Source organism: Nomascus leucogenys, chromosome 10 (assembly GCF_006542625.1).
Source record: "Nomascus leucogenys isolate Asia chromosome 10, Asia_NLE_v1, whole genome shotgun sequence".
NCBI lineage: Eukaryota > Metazoa > Chordata > Mammalia > Primates > Hylobatidae > Nomascus > Nomascus leucogenys.
In genome coordinates, this window is record NC_044390.1 from 43,912,584 (window position 1) to 43,933,830 (window position 21,247).

Genomic DNA, 21,247 nt, shown 5'->3' on the forward strand with positions numbered 1-21,247 from the left:
CTCCTCCCCTCCTCTCCTCTCTCCTCCCCTCCTCTCCTCTCTCCTCCCCTCTCCTCTCCTTTCCTTGTTGCTTTCCTTTTCTCTCCCTTTCCTCTCCTCTTTCTCGTTTATTCTTTCCTTCTTTCCTTTCTCTCTCCTCTCCATCTACCCTTCCTCCCTCCTTTCCTTTTCTTTCATTTGCTTTCTTTGACAGCATCTTGCTGTCCCCCAGGCTGCAATGCAGTAGTGCAATCACAGCTCAGTTTAGCCTCGAAATCCTGGCTTCAAGTGATTCTCCTGCCTCAGCCTCCTGAGTAGCTGGGACTACAGGCATGCACCACCACGCCCGGCTAATATTGTAAAAAGGTTTTTGTAGAGATGCGGTCTCACTATGTTGCCCAGGCTGGTTTTGAACTCCTGGCCTCCAGCGATCCTCCTGCCTCTGTCTCCCAAAGTGCTGGGTTTACAGGCACGAGCCACCACACCTAACTTCTTGTCTTACTTTCTCACCCTACATTTGATTAGCAAATCCTTTTGGCTGTACTTAGAAAACACAACTCAAATCTGGCCACTTTAACCTTGCTGCCCTGGTGGAAGCCACATGTGTACAGTTCACAGTGTAAGTGAAAACATTCATTCACTTAAACCCCACACAACACTTGGAGATGAGTCTCGTGGCATCCCCATTTTACAGCTGAGGAAACTGAGACCCAGAGCGGTCACGTGACTTGCCCTGCTCATAGCTGGTTTTCTTGCTGCCCCTTCAGAGTCTGGTCACGCAGGCCAGATCACATCAGTCCCCTGCTCACACCCCAGTGGGCTCCCATCTCATGCAGAACAGGAGTGAGAGCCCTCATCTTGCACGCGTGAGGTCCGCCATGATCTGACCTGGCTCCTTCTTCCCTGCACTCATTCTCTCCCGCCCTCCCTGCCTCCAGGCATACCCTAGCTCCTCCTTGCCCTGGAACACCTGCATGTGCCCCTGCCCCAGGGCCCTCGCACCTGCTGCTCTTTCACATCAATCAGGACTCTGCTCAAAAAGAACCATATCACAAAGCTTTCCTTGGGCGGGTGTGGTGGCTCACACCTGCAATCCCAGCACTTTGGGAGGCCGAGGTGGGAGGATAGCTGGAAGTCAGGAGTTTGAGACCAGCCTGGGCAACATGCAGAAACCCCGTCTCTACCAAAAATACAAAAGCTTAGCCAGATGTGGTGGTGTGTTCCTGTAGCCCCAACTACTTGGGAGGCTGAGGTGGGAGAATTGCTTGAACCCGGGAGGTGGAGGTTGCAGTGAGCTGAGATCGTGCCACTGCATTCCAGCCTGGGTGACAGAGCAAGACTCCGTCTCAAGAAAAAAAAAAAAGCCTTTCTTGGTCACCCATCATAGGACAACCCCATTCCCAGTCTTCTTTTACCATCTCCGCTTGCCCTGCTTTATTTTTCTGTATAACCTCATCACCACCCCATCCATTACATATTTCTCGTCTTGTCAGTTATCTGTCTTCAACCACTACATGTAAACTCCATGAATGTGGGGGCAGTTTGTTTACTCGTTGCGTTATCTCTAGTGCCCAGCACATTTGGTAAATGTTTGTTGAGTGAACATCTTATGGACACAAGTGAGCTTATTACATACGCATTTAAGGGAGGCCTGGGCTGGGCGCGGTGACTCACGCCTGTCATCCCAGCACTCTGGGAGGCTAAGGCAGGCAGATTGCTTGAGGCCAGGAGTTTGAGACCAGCCTGGGCAACATAGCAATTATAATGAATTGATAATGATAATGAAAACATTATCCAAGTGTGGTGGTGCATGCCTGTGGTCCCAGCTACTCAAGAGTCAGAAGCGGGGGGTTCAGTTGATCCCAGGAGTTTGAGGCTGCAGTGAGCCATGATTGCACCACTGTACAAAGTGAGACCCTGTCTCTAAATATAAAATATAAAATGAAATAAAATAATATTTTAATAAAAGGCTTGTTGTAATCAAGCGAGTTATAGAGAAACACCACACTTTGAGACTAATTCAGGAGTCGTTTATTAGCCGGCGACTGAGAGACAGCTAATGCTCGAAACTCTCTCGGGCCCGAAGAAGGGGCTAGATTTTCTTTTATACTATGGTCTAAATAGGGGAGAGGGGTTTAACTAAAGCAATTTTACAGAAGCAGAATAGGCAAAAAGTTAAAAAAAAGTAATTGGTTATAGAAGCAGTTACAAAAAATAAACAGTTCCAGGTGCAGGGGCTTAAACTATCACTAAGAGATAAATGCAGGGGCTTTAGGTACCTGCCACTGAGTACATCCCTAGAAGCTGCTGGTACAGCCTGCTTCAATATATCTTATCAGCAGTTTGCATTCCTGGATGTGCTTGGAATCAGCTTGCACTAGTTATTCCCTTAAGGGGGATAAAGGGGGCTGCAAGTGAAGAAACTAAAATGGAGTCTGTCCAGCTCTCTCTGCTAGGAGAGAGTCACTCAGGTTAAAACAAGGTAGGGTATCACAGGCTCTAGCTATACAGGCAGATCCTTTAGAAAAGAGAAGGTCCAACCTCTTGGACTGCCCCTTGGGCCCTTATGCTCTGCTTGGTGGATCCGCAAGTCACGTGGGTGCTGGCTTCCGTCTGCAGGGAAGTCCCACCTGTGCAGAGCCATGGCTCATCACGAGGAGTCGGTGCGGGAGGCCAGCCTCTGCAAGAAGCTGCGGAGCATTGAGGTGCTACAGAAGGTGCTGTGTGCAGCACAGGAACGCTCCCGGCTCACGTACACCCAGCACCAGGAGGATGATGACCTGCTGAACCTGATCGACGCCCCCAGTGTTGTTGGTGAGTAACCTAGACTGTGTGCCCTCTGTGGGGGTGCCTGTGCCACGGAAAGAGCACGCCTGGCCTTTGGGGTTTGAGCAAGCCCTTGCTGTGCGCTTGGCACTGGGAGGGCTGCACAGGGCAGGGGCCGAGGTGCTGCTTTTGCCCTGGAGTTCTCTTTTCTTTTTGAGATGGAGTCTCGCTCTGTTGCCCAGGCTGGAGTGCAGTGGCGTGATCTTGGCTCACTGCAACCTCTGCTTCCCGGGTTCAAGTGATTCTTCTGCCTCAGCCTCCCGAGTAGCTGGGATTACAAGCGCCCACCACCATACCCAGATAATTTTTGTATTTTTAGTAGAGATGGGGTTTTACCATGTTGGCCAGGCTGGTCTCGAACTCCTGACCTCAAGTGATCCGCCTGCCTTGGCCTCCCAAAGTGCTGGGATTACCAGGGTAAGCCACCACACCTGGCCTAGATACACTTTTTATGCTGTTTGTTCTCGTGTAGAATCAGCCTGCCCTGGGATCTTTTGTTAGAAATTGACCAGCCTTATGTTAAGGGTAGTCTGAGCCTGCTGTGAAGATGCTGGTGGGGGTATGTAGCTGTCAATGGTCATGATTTGCCAAACCTGCTTTTCACTGGGAAATCCCCATACCACATTAATAATGAAAAGGTCAAGCACGGTGGCTCAAACCTGTAATCTCAGCACTTTGGGAGGCTGAGGCAGGAGGGTTACTTGAGCTCAGGAGTTTGAGACCAGCCTAGGCAACATAGTGAGACCCCATCTCTATAAAAAATTTAAAAAAATTCATCAGGTATGGTGGTACATACCTATAGTTCCATCTACTTGGGAGGCTGAGGCAGGAGAATCATTTGAGTCCTGGAGGTCAAGCTGCAAGAGAGCTGTGATCGCACCACTGCACTCCAGCTTGGGCAACAGAACGATACCCTGTCTCAAAATAGTAATAATGATGAAAACAGAAAGCACAGTATCCCAGGACTGTGTCCAGTGAGGCATGGAACTTCCTTAACAACAACACTTGAAACACAGATGACTTCTCAATAGGTTTTTTGTTTGTTTGTTTTTGAGAGTTTGTTACACTCTTGTCACCCAGGCTGGAATGCAGTGGCGTGATCTCAGCTCACTGCAACCTCTGCCTCCCTGGTTCAAGCCTCAGCCTCCCAAGTAGCTGGGACTACAGGCGCGTGCCACCATGCCTGGCTAAGTTTTTGTATTTTTATTAGAGATGTGGTTTCATCTTGTTGGCCAGGCCGGTCTTGAACTCTTGACCTCAGATGATCCTCCCACCGTGGCCTCCCAAAGTGCTGGGATTACAAGCATTAGCCACCGTGCCCAGCCTCCTCATTAGGGTTTTATGAGTGCCAGAGAAGCCCACTAAGCCCCTTAAGTATCAGGAAACCCCATGGGAATGTGTCTGGTTATCACTCCTTGGTTGCAGCTCAGGAACGAGTTATACCTCCTATGGCTCACAGGAGGTACCCAAATGGAAGGTAGAGTTCACCCTAGGTCGGGGGTTGAGCTGTGTTCCATCGTCTTGTACTACTTGTCTAAACCAAGGGGAAGGATGTGTGACTAAGAGAAAGCTCTGTACTGTCTCCTTCCCAAGGATCACTTTTTTTTTTCCCCCCCCGGAGTCTTACTCTGTCACCCAGGCTGGAGTGCAGTGGCATGACTTCAACTCACGGGGCAACCTCTGCCTCTTGGGTTCAAGTGATTCTCCTGCCTCAGCCTCCCAAGTAACTTAGATTACAGTCGCCTGCCACCATACCTGGCTAATTTTTGTATTTTTAATAGAGACGGGGTTTCACCATGCTGGCCAGGCTGGTCTTGAACTTCTGGCCTCAAGTGATCCACCTGCCTCGGCCTCCCAAAATGCTAGGATTACAGGCGTGAGCCACAACACTGGGCTATAAGGATCACTTTCAATTACAGAAACATTTATCCTCCCATTTCTAATCCTCTATTCTAGCTAAAACTGAGCAAGAGGTTGACGTTATATTGCCCCAGTTCTCCAAGCTGACAGTCACGGACTTCTTCCAGAAGCTGGTATGTTGAATGCTCTCTACATAAATGACCTAAGGGGACAGCTCTTCACTTTGGCGAGTATGGTGTCTTAGTCCATGTGGGCTGCTATAACAAAATGCCTCAAACTGGGGGGCTTATGAACAGCAGAAATATATTTCTCAGTTCTGGAGGCTGGGAAGTCCAAAACCAAGGTATGGGCAGATTCGGTATCTGCTGAAGGCCCATGTTCTGGTTTATAGGTGGGGCCTTCTACCTGTGTCCTCATAGCAGAAAAGGTGATGAGCTCCCTTGGGCCTGTTTTAAAAGCATGTATCCCATTCTTGAGGGCTCCACCCCAAGACTGACTCACCTCTCGAGAGGCCCCATTTCCTAATAATTACATTGATGATTTTAATATACATTTTAAATTTTAATAAATATTAATAAAATTTTAATATTTTAATATACCAACTTTGGGAGGGTACAAACATTCAGACCATAGCATATTTTATTTTATTCATTTATTTTTATTTATTTGTTTTTTGAGACAGAGTCTCACTCTGTTGCCCAGGCTGGAGTGTAGTGGCGCGATCTCGGCTCACTGCAGCCTCTGCCTCCCAGGTTCAAGTGATTCTCCAGCTTCAGCCTCCTGAGTAGTTGGGATTACAGGCCTGTGCCACTACGCTCAGCTAATTTTGTATTTTTAGTAGAGACAGGGTTTCACCATGTTGGCCAGGCTGATCTTGAACTCCTGGGCTCCAGTGATCCGCTCACCTCGGCCTCCCAAAGTGCTGGGATTACAGGCCTGAGCCACTGTGCCCAGCCCCATAGCATATTTTAAAAGTAGTTTTTAGGTATTGTCTATTTAAAATTTTTTTAAATATTTTAAAATTTTTTTTTAGAGACATGGTCTCACTGTGTCACCTAGGCTGGATTACAGTGGCATGATCATAGCTCACTGCAGCCTGAACCTTCTGGGCTCAAGCTATCCTCCCGCCTTAGCTATCCTAGTAGATGGGACTACAGGCACACACCACCACGTCCAACTAATTTTTATTTCTTGTAGAGATGGGGTCTTGCTATGTTGCCTAGGCTGGTCTCAAACTCCTGGGCTCAAACCATCCTCCTGCCTAGGCATCCCAGAGTGCTGGTATTACAGGTATGAGCCACTGTGCCTGGCCTGAGATTTTTTTTTCCTTTTTTTTTTTTTTAGACAGGGTCTAACTCTGTTTTCATCCAGGCTGGAGTGCAGTGGCACAATCATAGTTCACTGCAGCCTCGAACTGCTGGGCTCAAGAAGTCCTCCTGCCTCAGCAGCCTGAGTAGATGGAACCTTAGGCGTGCACCACCATGCCTGGCTAATTCTTTTATGTTTTTAGTAGAGAATGGTTCCCGCTATGTTGCCCAGGCTGGTCTCAAACCCCTGGCCTCAAGCGATCCTTCTGCCTTGGTCACACAAAGTGCTTAGGATTACAGGCATGACATGCCTGGTCTTAAATTGTTTATATTAGAGATTTTATTTAAGATGATTTTGGCCGGGTGCGGTGGCTCACGCCTTTAATCCCAGCACTTTGGGAGGCTGAGGCAGGCGCATCACCTGAGGTCAGGAGTTTGAGACCAGCCTGGCCAACATGGTGAAACCCCATCTCTGCTAAAAATACAAAAATTAGCCAGGCATGGTGGTTCGCACCTGTAATTCCAGCTACTCAGGAGAATTGCTTGAACCCGGGAGGCAGAGGCTGCAGTGAGCCGAGATCACACCACCACACTCTAGCCTGGGCGACAGAGCGAGACAATGTCTCAAAAAAAAAAAAAAAGAAAAAGATAATTAATACAATGTCTAAAAGATAATTTTATTGAAAATATATTGGGTGTGTTTGAGAAGATGGCTTTCCAGGTTCTCGCATGACTGCTGTAGCATGTATGCCCCCAGATGTGTCATTTGTCCCTGAACAAGGCCAAGTGAGATCTTCAAGGACAGCAGGCAAAATTCCCTTTAGCTTTCAAGCGTCTGATCCAGCCTTCAAATCCTACACCTAATGATGCTCTCTTCCAAAGGGCCCCTTATCTGTGTTTTCGGCTAACAAGCGCTGGACACCTCCTCGAAGCATCTGCTTCACCACAGAAGAAGGGGACTTGGGGTTCACCTTGAGAGGGAATGCCCCCGTTCAGGTTCATTTCCTGGATCCTTACTGCTCTGCCTCGGTAAGCACATGCTTTTCTTGGTTGGCAGCAAACACAGATATCTGGGTGATTGAATTTAGGGTGGGTTCACCCATGTCAAAAGCCTGACTTGATGTGAAAGGCCTCATGGGTGCTACATTCCCTAAAAGAAAAGGATTAATTTTTACTGTCTTTTTTTCATTTGTTTTTTGTTTTTAGTTTCTTTTAGATGTTGGGAGGTGGAGGCTGCAGTGAGTCGCGATCGTGCAGTGGCGCGATCTCAGGGCTCACTGCAGCTTCTGCTTCCTGGGTTCAAGTGATTCTCCTGTCTCAGCTTCCTGAGTAGCTGGGATTACAGGCACGTGCCACCACACTCAGCTAATTTTAGTTTTTGTTTTTGTTTTTTGAGACGCAGTCTCGCTCTGTCGCCCAGGCTGGAGTGCAGTGGCACGATCTTGGTTCACTGCAACCTCCACTTCCTGGGTTCAAGTAATTCTCCTGCCTCAGGCTGCTGAGTAGCTGGGATTACAGGTGTGTGCCACTATGCCCGGCTAATTTTTTGTGTGTTTTTAGTAAAGACGGGGTTTCACCATGTTAGCCAGGATGGTCTCGATCTCCTGATCTCGTGATCTGCCCACCTCGCCTCCCAAAGTGCTGGGATTACAAGTGTGAGCCACCTGGCCTGGCCTAATTTTTGTATTTTTAGTAGAAACGGGGTTTTGCCATGTTGGCCAGGCTGGTCTCAAACTCCTGGCCTCAAGTATTCTGTCTGCCTTGGCCTCCCAGAGTGCTAGGATTACAGGCGTGAGCCACTGTGCCTGGCCAATTTTGGCTTTTTTTTTTTTTTTTTTTTTAATTGCACCCGGGCTGGAGAGCAGTGGCACGATCTCGGCTTACTGCAATGTCTGCCTCCCGGGTTCAAGCAATTCTCCTGCCTCAGCCTCCCAAGTAGCTAGGACTACAGGTGCCCACCACCACACCTGGCTGATTTTTGTATTTTTAGTAGAGATGGGTTTCACCGTGTTGTACAGGCTGGTCTTGAACTACTGACCTCAAGTGATCTACCCGTCTCAGCTACCCAAAGCGAATTTTTGCTTTCTTGATGCGAACTTATGCAAATACCTATTTTGTTAATGGGGACTGATTCAAGGATTTGAGCAAACAAAACGTTGACTTATTTTCAACAATACTTTTTCAGGTGGCAGGAGCCCGGGAAGGAGATTATATTGTCTCCATTCAGCTTGTGGATTGTAAGTGGCTGACGGTGAGTGAGGTTATGAAGCTGCTGAAGAGCTTTGGCGAGGACGAGATCGAGATGAAAGTCGTGAGCCTCCTGGACTCCACATCATCCATGGTGAGCGCTGACACCTCCCTGGGCAGTCAGTAGTGGCGTGGAGTGAAATCTGCATGAGTTCAGCCCCAGAGGTGTTTACCAGACCCTCTGTCTGCTGCCTGTGTAACACGGTACAAATGACTAGACTCCCAGGCTTGTAATCACTGTAGTGTGCTCACCTTGGGTCAAAGAGAAAATTGGCAAACTTTTTCTTTTTAAAGACAGGGTCTTGCCCTATTGCTCAGGCTGGTTTGCAGTGGTATGATCATGGCTTACTGCAGCCTCTATCTCCTGGGTTAAAGTGATTCTCCCACCTCAGCCACACAAGCAGCTGGAATTATAGGCACCCACTACCACCCCTGGCTCATTCTTTATTTATTTATTTATTTATTTATTCATTTTGTTTTATTTTATTATTTTTTTTGAGACGGAGTCTCGCTCTGTCGCCCAGGCTGGAGTGCAGTGGTGCAATCTCGGCTCACTGCAAGCTCTGCCTCCTGGGTTCACGCCATTCTTTTGCCTCAGCCTCCCAAGTAGCTGGGACTACAGGCGCCTGCCAACACACCCGGCTAATTTTTTGTATTTTTAGTAGAGACGGGGTCTCACTGTGTTAGCCAGGATGGTCTTGATCTCCTGATCTCATGATCCACCCGCCTCAGCCTCCCAGAGTGCTGGAATTACAGGCGTGAGCCACCGTGCCCGGCCCATTCTTTGTTTTTTGTAGAGAGGTTCTCGCTATGTTGCCAAGGCTGGTCTTGAACTCCTGGGCTCAAGCCATCCTCTCACCTTGGCCTCCCAAAGTGCTGGGATTACAGGCGTGAGCCACTGCACCCTGCTAGCAAACTTTTAAAAATATCCTGTAGATAAAATAATCAACTGATCTATTTTTCTGATCAAATTATTTAATTACAAAAGTAATACATACTCATAGTGAAAAAAACAAACAAACAAACAAAATTCTAATAGTACAGAAGAGCTTAAGACAACCTGTGAAAGTTAAGACAATCCCTCTGTACGCCCTAGAGGCAGTGTCAGCCATGTCCTGGGAGATTTGGGAAGCATTTGAGTCTCTTCAAGTTCACCTACACAGTTACCGCTTTTAATTTTCCCACGTGAGGCCAGGCACGGTGCTCATGCTTGTAATCTGAGTACTTTTGGAGGCTGAGGTGGGCAGATTGCTTGAAGTCAGGAGTTCAAGACCAGCCTGACGAACAAGGCAAACCCTGTCTCTACTGAAAATATAAAAATTAGCTGGGCGTGGTGGTGCACGCTTGTAACCCCAGCTACTCAGGAGGCTGAGGCAGGAGAATAGTTTGAACCCGGAAGGTGGAGGTTGCAGTGAGCGGAGATCGCGCCATTGCACTCCAGCCTGGGCAACAGAGTGAGACTCTTGTCTGCAAAAAAACCCTAAAATTTTCCCCAAGTGCTAGGATTCATGCCACACTTAATGACGTTCTCCTCTGTACTTTGCCACACTTAATGACGTACCCTCGACCTTCCCTCTGTAACAACACTTATTTATTCATTCAACAAATATTGATTGAGGATCACTTGGGTGCCAGACACTGTCTTAGGTGTCAGAGCTCCAGTTTACATTATATAGATAAGGTCCCTGCACCCCCCTCCCCCCAACGAAGCTGGCACTAAGTCAGCAAATAAATGGTCAGGATTTTGATAAGTGCTGTAAAGGAAAAAAGACCTGTAATGGGGTGGAATGACTGGGGAGGGGGCGAGGCTCTATCTAGGCAGGGCTGGAACAGACATGAGAGTGACCAGGAGGTTCGAGCCAGTTGCAGAGGGACAAGAAAGGCCTTCTGGGCAGGGGCACTTACAGGTACAGAGCCCCTGCAGCAGAATAAGCTTCTCCTACCAGAGAGGCAAAAAGAAGGCCTTTTGGCAAGAGCACCAGGACAAGGAAGGGGGCATGGGAAGTGAGGTAGGAAGGAGGCCTTGGCGGCAGTGGTGGGAGCTTGGAAGCCACTGGGCCTTTTCAGAAGGCGAACGGCGTGGTGTGATGTTTGTTTTAGAAGGGCGTCTGCTGCCGGAGACTGGCCATGGCAGTTGTCCAGGCTGGTGACGTTAGTGGCTGAGGTGATGGGGGTGGCTGTAGAGTTGGAGAGACCTGAGTGTCCCTGGGACATAGTTTGGAGGTAGAGCTGATGGGGGATTTGTGGATGATTTGTGTAAAGGAGACAGTGGACAGGGAGGTGAGGCCTCAGTTTTTGGCTTGATCAATCTCATGGGTAGTGGTTATTTTTCTACCTTTAATTTCTTTTTTTCTGTTGTTGTTTCTTTGTTGTTGTTGTTGTTTTTTGAGACAGGGTCTCACTCTGTTGCTTGGCTGGAATGCAGTGGTGCAATCATAGCTCACTGTAGCCTTGACTTCCTGGGCTCAGGCAATCCTTTTGCCTCAGCCTCCCGAGTAGCTGGAACTACAGGTGTGTACCACTCTGCCTGGCTAATTTGTTTATCTATCTATTGTAAATTTTTTTTGGTAGAGATGGGGCCTTGATATATTGCCAAGGTTGGCCTCAAACTCCTGGCCTTAAGCGATCCTCCCACCTCCGCCTCCCAAAGTATTGGGATTACAGGCATGAGCCACCATGCCTGGCCTGGTTATTTTTCATAATGATGGGTAATGGGTGTGAGGGAGGTGAAGGAGAGAGAAATCAAGAGTCGTGTTTTGAATGTTTCAGATGCTATTAGTGGTCAGACGTAAGCATAAAGGAGGAGATTGGATGTGAAGTCTTCAGTTCGAGGAAGAAATCAGAGCTAGAAATAAATATTTGAGAATCATTGCACAGGGATGATATTTGAGGCTATGAGACAAAATGCAGCTCCCTGCAAGGGGGCTAGGGCTGAGGGCTAAACATTTAGAGATCAGTTGGAAGAGAAGCAAGTGCAAAGAAAATGGAGGAGAGTTCAGAGATGTTGGAGGAAAGGAGCTTCTCAAATTAAGAGGAGAAAGCTTTGCAGTGAGAGAGTGATGGGTTGCATTGAATGCAGTTGAGAGGTGGAGAATGAGGTCGGCTTAGCTGTGCCTGTTGTATTTGGCAGCAGGATGAAAAGACACTTTGGTGGAGAGGTGGCAACAGAAGTCAGTTGAGAGAGGGCCAGAGAGCCAATGGATTTTGAGTCCATGGATATGAAATGCTCAGCATAGGCAAATCCAGAGGCAGAAAGTAGATGGTGCTGGGGCTGGGCAATGGGAGTGGGGAGGGACTGCTGAAGGGTCATAAGGTAGAAGGTTTCTTTTTGGGGGGATGGAAATGTTCTGAAATTAGGTAGTAGTGATGGTCACCTAACTTTGTGAATATACACTAAAAATCACTGATGTCTTGGCATGCTGGCTCACACCTGTAATTCCAGCACTTTGAGAGGCTGAGGCAGTATGTTCGCTTGAGCCCAGGAGTTCGAGACCAGCCTAGGCAACATGGCAAGACCTTGTCTCTACAAAAAATAAAAAAAATTAGAGAGGCATGGTGGCGCATGCCTGTGGTCCCAGCTGCTTGGGAGGCTGAGGCAGGAGGATCACTTGAGCCCAGGGAGGTTGGGGCTGCAGTGAGCTATGATTGTACCACTGCACTCCAGCCTGGGTGTCATGTCTCAAAAATAAAAATAATAAATAAAAGCCACAGAAGGGTATTAAAATGGTGAATTTTATGCATGTATCTGAATTATATCTCAAAAAAAATTTTTTTTTTTTTTTGAGACGGAGTCTCGCACTATCGCCCAGGCTGGAGTGCAGTGGCATGATCTCAGCTCACTGCAACCTCCACCTCCCAGATTCAAGTGGTTCTCCTGCCTCAGCTTCCCGAGTGGCTGGGATTATAGGCGGACACCACTATGCCTGGCTAATTTTTGTATTTTTAGTGGAGACAGGGTTTCACCATGTTGGTCAGGCTGGTCTCGAACTCCTGACCTTGTGATCCATCCACCTTGGCCTCCCAAAGTACTGGGATTACAGGTGTGAGCCACCACACCAGACATACTTCAAATTTTAAAAGAAGATAAAGTCAAGGGACTCAGAGCATCTTGGGAGAAGGGATCATAAGAAATTATATTTTTAGGGACAAAATCCATGGAGTTTCTGGACAAGTGATTAAGGTCCCCAGCAGAAACAGAAAAGAAGTTTGTCCAAAAGGAGGTTAGAGAAAAGAGCCGAGCCACACACTGAAGGTTGGAGTAGGGACCCCGTCAGCAGAGGCCTGAGTTTATGGGGCATGCCCTGCCCCCTGTGAGAGGTGCAAAGGCTTGACTTTCAAGCCTGTGACATCTTTACACCAGTCCAAGGAAGGGGCTGCTGTAGTAGCTGAAAGCAAGGGTTCTGCACGCAGACAGCCTAGATGTGTATCCTGGCTTTCCACCACCAGTTGTGTGACCTTCAGCAAGTCAGGGAATAGCTGTGAGCCTCAGGATAAACTGAGTTTACATAAAGCCCTTACAAGAGGGCCAAACATAAGCTACATTTCAATTCACAACAGGCATTATAATGATGATAACTATGATCATGATGTTTATTCTTTTCACCCAGCAGGACCTCTTTAATTTTTTTAAAAATAATGTTTTTAGGCTGGGCACAGTGGTTCACTTCTATAATCCTAGCACTTTGGGAGGCCGAGGCGGGCGGATCACTTGAAGCCAGAAGTTCGAGACCATCCTGGCCAACATGGCAAAACCCTGTCTCTACTAAAAATACAAAAATTAGCGGGATGTGGTGGTGCATGCCTGCAATCCCAGCTACATGGGAGGCTGAGGCATGAGAATCGCTTGAGCCTGGGAGGCAGAGGTTGCAGTGAGCCGAGATTGCGCCACTGTACTCCAGCCGGGGCGACAGAGTAAGACCCTGTCTAGAAAAAAAAAAGTGTGTTTTTTGTTTTGAGACAGGGTCTCGCTCTCATTGCCCTGGCGCGATCTCAGCTCACTGTGGCCTTTACTCTTGGGCTTAAGTGATCCCCCCACCTCCGCTTCCTGAGTAGCTAGGACTACAGGCATGCAACACCACACCCAGCTAATTTTTCATATTTTTTGTAGAGACGGGGCTTCACCGTGTTGCCCTAGCTGTTCTCTAACTTCTAAGCTCAAGCAGTCTGCCTACCTTGCCTCCCAAAGTGCTGGGATTACAGGCATGAGCCAGCATGCCTGGCCAAATAATTTCTTTTGTTGTTGTTTTTTTGTTTTGTTTTGTTTGTTTTGAGACAGGGTCTCACTCAGTTGCCCAGGTAGGAGTGCAATAGTGCAATCATAGCTCACTACAGCCTCGAGTTCTAGGGCTCAAAAGATCCTCCCTTCTCATCACCTGAGGTCAGGAATTCGAGACCAGCCTGGTCAACATGGTGAAACCCTGGGTGTGGTGGTGGCGGGTGCCTATAATCCCAGCTACTTGGGAGGCCAAGGCAGGGGAATTGCTTGAATCTAGGAGGCAGAGGTTGCAGTGAGCCGAGATTGTGCCACTGCACTCCAGCCTGGGCAAGAGAGGGAGATTCCATCTCAAAAAAAAAAAAAAAAAAAAAAAAAAAAGGATCCTCCCAAATAGCTGGGACTATAGGCGTGTACCACTATACCCAGCTAATTTTTTATTTTTTTGTAGTGACAGTCTCATTTTGTTGCCCAGCCTGGTCCCAAACTCCTGGGCTTAAGCAATCTTCCTGCCTCCGCCTCCCAAAGTGTTAGGATTACAGGAATGAGCCACTGTACCAGGCCAAAAGTAATTTCCTTTTGTCTTTTATTTAATTAATTTTGTAGTGACGGGGTCTAACTAAGTTATCCAAGCTGATCTTGAATTCCTAGTCTCAAGAGACCCTCTTGAATCAGCCTCCCGAATAGTTGGGATTACAGGCGTGAGCCACTGTACCTGGTTTTTTTTTTTGGAGTTAGAGTCTTGCTCATTTCATCCAGGCTGGAGTGCAGTGGTGCAATCTTGGCTCACTGCAACCTCTGCCTCCCGGGTTCAAGCAATTCTCCTGCCTCAGCCTCCCAAGTAGCTGGGATTACAGGCACCCACCACGATGCCTGGCTAATTTTTGTATTTTTAGTAGAGGCGGGGTTTCACCATATTGGCCAGGCTGTTCTTGAACTCCTGGCCTCTGGTGATCGGCCCGCCTTGGCCTCCCAAAAGTGCTGGGATTACAGGAGTGAGCCACCATGCCCAGCCCCTGGCTTTTTAAAAATAATTTTAAAAAATTATTTTTGTCTATTAATTTTTATGATAAGGATTTTAGATAATGACAGCCAAGCACTGTTTTTAGCGACTGAGCCTTTCAAACAAAATCAAATAAAGAGAACATTTAGCCTAGCACTCTGGCTGAACTGATGACCTGCTGCCCTTGGCTACCCTCTTGACTACAGTGGGGATCCCTAGTTGAACAAATCTAAGCTTGGAATCAAGCTCTGGAATTAGGCCCTGACTGCTGTTCACAAGCTGTGTAACCTTCAGCACGTTCATACCCTCCCTGGGCCTCGGTTTTCTCATCCAGAGGATGGAAGAGTTAGGCCTACACAGTGGTTTTAAACTGTGCTCTGTAAAGCCCTAAGAGTTCTAGAGGAGGACCCCAGGTGGATTTGAGTGAGGAGTGGGTGGTGGGGAAAGAAATAGTAAATGGAGCTGGGCACAGTGGCTCATGCCTATAATCCCAGCACTTTGGGAGGCTGAGGCAGGTGGATCACTTGAGGCCAGAAGTTCAAGACAACCTGGCCAACATGGTGAAACCCCGTCTCTACTAAAAATACAAAAATTATCTAGGCATGGTGGCATGTGCCTGTAATCCCAGCTACTTGGGAGGCTGAGGCAGGAGAATTGCTTGAACCTGGAGGTGGAGGTTGCAGTGAGCCAAGATTGGGCCACTGCACTCCAGCCTGGTGACAGCAAGACTCTGTCTCAAAAAAAAAGGCTTTTCAAAGAAAGTAGTGGTATACATGGCAGGAGTGAGAGAGAGTGTGTGTGGGTATGATACTGGGGTGGACCTGGAGGGGAATAGGGTCAAGAAAGGCTTTACTTTTTTTTTTTTTTTTTGAGACAGAGTCTCGCTCTGTCGCCCAGGCTGGAATGCAGTGAATGGCGCTATCTCAGCTCACTGCAAGCTCTACCTCCTGGTTCACGCCATTCTCCTGCCTCAGCCTCCCGAGTAGCTGGGACTACAGGTGCCCGCCACCATGCCCGGCTAATTTTTTGTATTTTTAGTAGAGACGGGGTATCACCGTGTTAGCCAGGATGGTCTCAATCTCCTGACCTTGTGATCCGCCCGCCTTGGCCTTCCAAAGTGCTGGGATTACAGGCGTGAGCCACCGCGCCCGGCCAAGAAAGGCTTTTCAAAGAATGTGATGGTATGCATTGCAGGAGTGTGTGTGTGTGTGTGTCTGTGTGTGTGTGTAGAGATCTGGGAGGCAAGGGTGCCTGGAGGAGAGAGGGAATGGGATCCAGGCACACAGAAGGGCTTGGTCTTGGGGGATGGATGCCATGAAATATACGGCAGGGATTTCAGGAGGGTGCGTGAGTGGCTTCAGGAGGAGAGCAAAGATAAGAAACAAGTATGCAGGAGAAAAGGAAATGAAATTACTAGGGTCACACAGGAGTGCCAGGAAATGGGTGCCTATTAGAGGTTTGGGGTCAGGTTAGAATTCCAAGGGAAGCCTTGGTGAGTGTCCTCCAGCAATGCACAACCTTTCAGATACAGGCCCTAGGAGAGGCAGAGGGTGGAGATGAGCGAGTTAACATTGCTGGGGGCAGATGGAAGAGAACTGAGGGTATTTATAAGGCAGTGGTTTTGATACACAGTGGACTTTGAGCAGCTGAGGGTTGGGAAATGCTTTCAGGCCTCACATCTGTCTCCAGGATTATTCGTTTTATTATTGTTTTAAATGACATTGTGTGTGCTCCGTAAAACATGGTGGAGTTAGTGGTCAGTTTTCCAGAAAAGGAAAAGGCATCTCCATCCTTAGGGGCTCGAAGTACCCCCTACTTTATTGCTGCATAACTCAGATTCCTCTGAGGGTTTATTTTATTTATTTATTTATTTATTTATTTATTTATTTATTTATTTATTTATTTATTTTTGCGATAGAGTCTCACTCCATCGCCCAGGCTGGAGTGCAGTGGCGTGATCTTGGCTCACTGCAACCTCCGCCTCCTGGGTTCAAGTGATTCTTCTGCCTCAGCTCCTGAGTAGCTGGGATTACAGGTATGCGCCACCACACCTGGCTAATTTTTGTATTTTTAGTAGAGATGGGGTTTCATCATGTTGGCCACGATGGTCTTCAACTCCTGGCCTCAAGTGATCCGCCCACCTCAGCCTCCCAAAGTGTTGGGATTACAGGTGTGAGACACTGTGCCCAGCCCCTCTTAGGGTTTATATTAGGAACAACGTCCTTAACTATTGCAGCGATATATTGTATGCCTAATTTTAGTGCCAGAACATAGTAGACCATCAATAAACATGTGGCGAACTAAACAATCTCAATGTTAGGCAAACCTTAGAAGCCGGTGATAGCCCATGTGGAAGTCTTCAGAAAGCAAGCTTCCTTAGATTTCCAGTTTGAATCCTACATGATTCTTTGAAAGTTAATAGTAGAGAGTGTTTAATGGTACAAAGTTTCAGCTGAGGAAGATGAAAAAGTTTTAGAGATGGATGGTGGCAGTGGAGCATAATGATGTGAATGTAGTTAATGCCACTGAACTCTACACTTGAAAATGATGAAAATGGCACTCCAGCCTGGGCAACAGAGCGAGACTCCGTCTTAAAAAAGAAAAAAAGAAAAAGAAAAAAAAAGAAGAAAATCAGGTGTAGAATAGTGTAGTATATTCCTTTTAAGAAAATGAATGGTAATATACTTATGTACATATAGAAATACCTGTACATGCACATCATCTCTAGAAGTATAACACGGAGGGCCTAGAAGCCCAGGTGACAGGGAGACCTATTGCTCACTGCATATTCTTTTTTTTTTTCTTCCCTTCCCTTCTCCTTTTCCCTTTCCTTCCCCTCTTTCCTTCCTTTCCCCTCTTCCCTCCCCCCCACCCTTTTTTTTTTTTTTTTTTTTTGAGACAGAGGTCTCACTCTGTCGCCCAGGTTGGAGTGCAGTGGCACAGTCACAGCTCACTATAGCCTCAACCTCCTGGGCTCAAGCAATCCTCCCCTCTAAGCCTCCCAGGTAGCTGGGACTGTAGTTGTGAGCCACCACGCCCCACCCTGTACTTTCATATTCGTGACTATTAGTATTATTACTTTCTCAAACAGAAGAACAACCTTAAAATGTGAGTTATGGCTCCTAAGCTTAAATTGTTACTATTGAGTACATTCCTTAAAAATTATCCTTGTTGGGCCCGGCGCGGTGGCTCATGCTTGTAATTTCAGCACTTTGGGACGCCGAGGCGGGCGGATCACGAGGTCAGGAGATCGAGACCACGGTGAAACCCCGTCTCTACTAAAAATACAAAAAATTAGCCAGGTGTGGTGGCGGGCGTCTGTAGTCCCAGCTACTCGGAGAGGCTGAGGCAGGAGAAGGGCGTGAACCCGGGAGGCAGCGCTTGCAGTGAGCTGAAATTATGCCATTGCACTCCAGCCTGGGTGACAGGGTGAGACTCCGTCTTAAAAAAAAAATAAAAACAAAAAACAAACAAACAATTATCCTTGTTGGACCTGGTGGCGCACACCTAGAGCCCCAGCTACTCAGGAGGCCAAGGCAGGAAGATCACTTGAGCCCAGGAGTTCAAGACCAGCCTGGGCAACATAGCAAGACCCTGTCTCAAAAAAGAAAAAAAGTTTATCCTTGTTTTAAGAACCTAATTCTATATAAGCATTGGTCACCTGAGTTTCCGAATTATGTCTGTTTAATTTATTTTTTGGAGACAGAGTCCTGCTCTGTCGCCCAGGTTGGAGTGCAGTGGTGTGATCTCAGCTCACTGCAACCTCCATCTCCCAGGTTCAAGTGATTCTCGTGCCCAGCCTCCCAAGCAGCTGGGACTACAGACATCTACCACCGCAGCTGGTTAATTTTGGTATTTTAGTAGAGATGGGGTTTCACCATGTTGGCCAGGCTGGTCTTGAACTCGACCTCAAGTGATCCACCTTCTTCAGCCTCCCAGAGTGTTGGGATTACAGGTGTGAGCCACCGCGACTGGCCAAACTTCGTACTTTTTATCATCTATCTTGATGATGCCTGACACCCTTTTTCTTATTTTTCTATGTGCAGCATAATAAGAGTGCCACATACTCCGTGGGAATGCAGAAAACATACTCCATGATCTGCTTAGCTATTGATGATGACGACAAAACTGATAAAACCAAGAAAATCTCCAAGAAGCTTTCCTTCCTGAGTTGGGGCACCAACAAGAACAGACAGAAGTCAGCCAGCACCTTGTGCCTCCCATCGGTCGGGGCTGCACGGCCTCAGGTCAAGAAGAAGCTGCCCTCCCCTTTCAGCCTTCTCAACTCAGACAGTTCTTGGTACTAATGTGAAGAAACAAACACGTTCAGGCCCCGAACATGTCCGGTGCTGACTCGGCCTTAAACGTTTGTGCCATAATGGAAGATATCTATCTATTCTCAAATTCTGTTTTTCTCATAGTGTAAACTCACATTTGATGTGTTTTTATGAAGGAAAGTAACCAAGAAACCTCCACGAATTAGTGAAAAAAGTACTTTTTTGAGGCATGTTACTATACTGCTGTACGTTATTTATTATATAAAGTATTGTAAATAGAATAGTGTTGAAGATATGAAATACAGCTATTTTTAATGGTGACAATTATGAATTTTAGTCACTATTAAATTGGGGTTACCTATATTAGTACAATTTGTAGTTGTTTCCAGGTTTGGCTAATAATCCTTCCTTAACCTAGAATTCAGATGATCCTGGAATTAAGGCAGGTCAGAGGACTATAATGATAGAATTAGTGTCACTAAAAACTGTTCCAAAGTGCTGCTTCCTAATAGGAATTCATTAACCTAAAACAAGATGTTACTATTATATCGATATACTATGAATGCTATTTCTAGAAAAAGTCTAGTGCCAAATTTGTCTTATTAAATAAAAACAATGTAGGAGCAGCTTTTCTTCTAGTTTGATGTCATTTAAGAATTGCTAACACTGGCAGTGTTAGATGAAGATACTGTCTACAAGGTAGATAATATACTATTTGATACTCAAAACATTTTTCATTTTGTTTAAAGTAGAAGTTACATAATTCTATATTTTAAGTCTTGGGTAAAAAAGTAGTTTTACATTTTATAAAGATGTAAATGATTCAGGTTTAAAGCTCTATTTGACTTTTTTTTTTGTTTGAGATAGAGTCTTGCTCTGTTGCCCAGGCTGGAGTGCAGTGGTGCGATCTCAGCTCAATGCAACCTCCACCCCCTGGGATCAAGCGATTCTCCTACCTCAGCCTCCCAAGTAGCTGGGACTACAGGTGCCCTCCAGCATGCCTGGCTGATTTTTGTATTTTTAGGAGAGGTGAGGTTTCACCATGTTGGCCAGGCTGGTTTCGAAATCCTGACCTCAAATGATCCACCCACCTCAGCCTCCCAAAGTGCTGGGATTACAGGCATGAGCCACCACGCCCCTCCCAGTATTTTACTTTTTAAAATGACATTCCTACTGATTGATTTTTATCTTGCTATAAGTTGGATGACACTGTGAATCTAATAAGGTTCACTGTTGACACAGTACAAGTTACATAGCTAAAATACATAGCATTGAAGACTAATTTTAAGGATTAACAAGAGTTTATTTTCTATTGTGCAATATCTTAAAGGAAGCAACCACCTTTGGGAAAGTGTATCTGTTGCTCCTAGGGCCATGTTTGTATAAATATTTAAATAAACATATTCATTTACCTGAGTTAATATTTCTTTTTACTTTTCATTCCCTCCTCTTTCAAATTGTTTCTCCCCAATGCACAGTTTCTAATGTTTTGATTTTTTTAGTTACTAACATTTCACAAAGCAGAACTTAAAGAGCTGTCAAGTTATCTTAGTATTTTCTAAGACAGATGGCATCTTTGTGCTTATTTTTTGTTTTTGTCTTTTTTTCGAGACAGGGTCTCGCTTTGTCACCCAGGCAGGAGGACAGTGGCGCAATCGTGGCTCACTGTAGCCTCAACCTTCCAGGCTCAAGCAATCCCCCCACCTCACCCTCCTGAGTAGCTGGGACTACAGGCATGAGCTGCCACGCCTGGCTAATTTTTTAATGTTTTTGTAGAGATGGGGTCTTGCCATGTTGCCCAGGCTGATCTCGAAATCCTGGACTCAAGCAATCCTCCCACCTCAGCCTCCCAAAGTGCTGGGACTACAGGTGTGAGCCACTGTGCCTGGCCTGTGTCTATATTTTGAATGGGCAATTTGTACCTTTTGATCCCCAGCCCCTGGTTCCCTCACTGGATGCAGCTGCTGCCATCATTTTCTTGTATCCTCCCATTGTTGGGCCTTCCATATACAAACACAGCCTGTTCTGCCTCATGCACATTGAGTTTTCAACTTTAATTTTTTTTTTTTTTTGAGATGGAGTCTCACTCTGTTTTCCAGGCTGGAGTGCAGTGGTGCAATCTCGGCCCACTGCAACCTCCACCTCCTGGGTTCAAGCGATTCTCGTGCCTCAGCCTCCCGAGTAGCAGGGATTGCAGGTGTGTGCCACCACACCCAGCTAATTTTTGTATTTTTAGTAGAGACAGGGCTTCACCATGTTGGCCAGGATGGTCTGGATCTCCTGACCTTGTGATTCACCCCCCTTGGCCTCCCAAAGTGCTGGGATTACAGGTGTAAGCCACTGTGCCTGGCCGTCGAGTTTTCAACTTTAAGTGGGAACTTCAGACTCCATACTTTCTGTGTGCAGAAGACATATGCAGTGATTATAAACAAATTGTACATCTGCCAAAAAAAAAGGCAGGGGGGGAGGGAGGAACAAAGGAAAGGAGGAAGGAACTGTTTCACAGTTATTTATTTACATTGGAAGCAGCCCTCGC

At 46.8% G+C, this 21,247-nt stretch overlaps 1 protein-coding gene across 1 annotated transcript in view; it reads left to right on the forward strand.

Annotated features, from left to right (window-relative positions):
• The window catches only part of RHPN2 (rhophilin Rho GTPase binding protein 2), an 83,996-nt gene extending 63,869 nt beyond the window's left edge, over window positions 1–20,127 (forward strand). The window contains exons 11-15 of the mRNA XM_030820244.1: window positions 2,599–2,793; window positions 4,762–4,838; window positions 6,855–7,001; window positions 8,158–8,313; window positions 18,481–20,127. Coding sequence (XP_030676104.1) covers window positions 2,599–2,793; window positions 4,762–4,838; window positions 6,855–7,001; window positions 8,158–8,313; window positions 18,481–18,741 — 836 coding nt within the window. The 3' untranslated portion in view covers window positions 18,742–20,127. The remainder of the gene's footprint in view (window positions 1–2,598; window positions 2,794–4,761; window positions 4,839–6,854; window positions 7,002–8,157; window positions 8,314–18,480) is intronic.
• The last annotated feature ends 1,120 nt before the right edge of the window (window positions 20,128–21,247 follow it).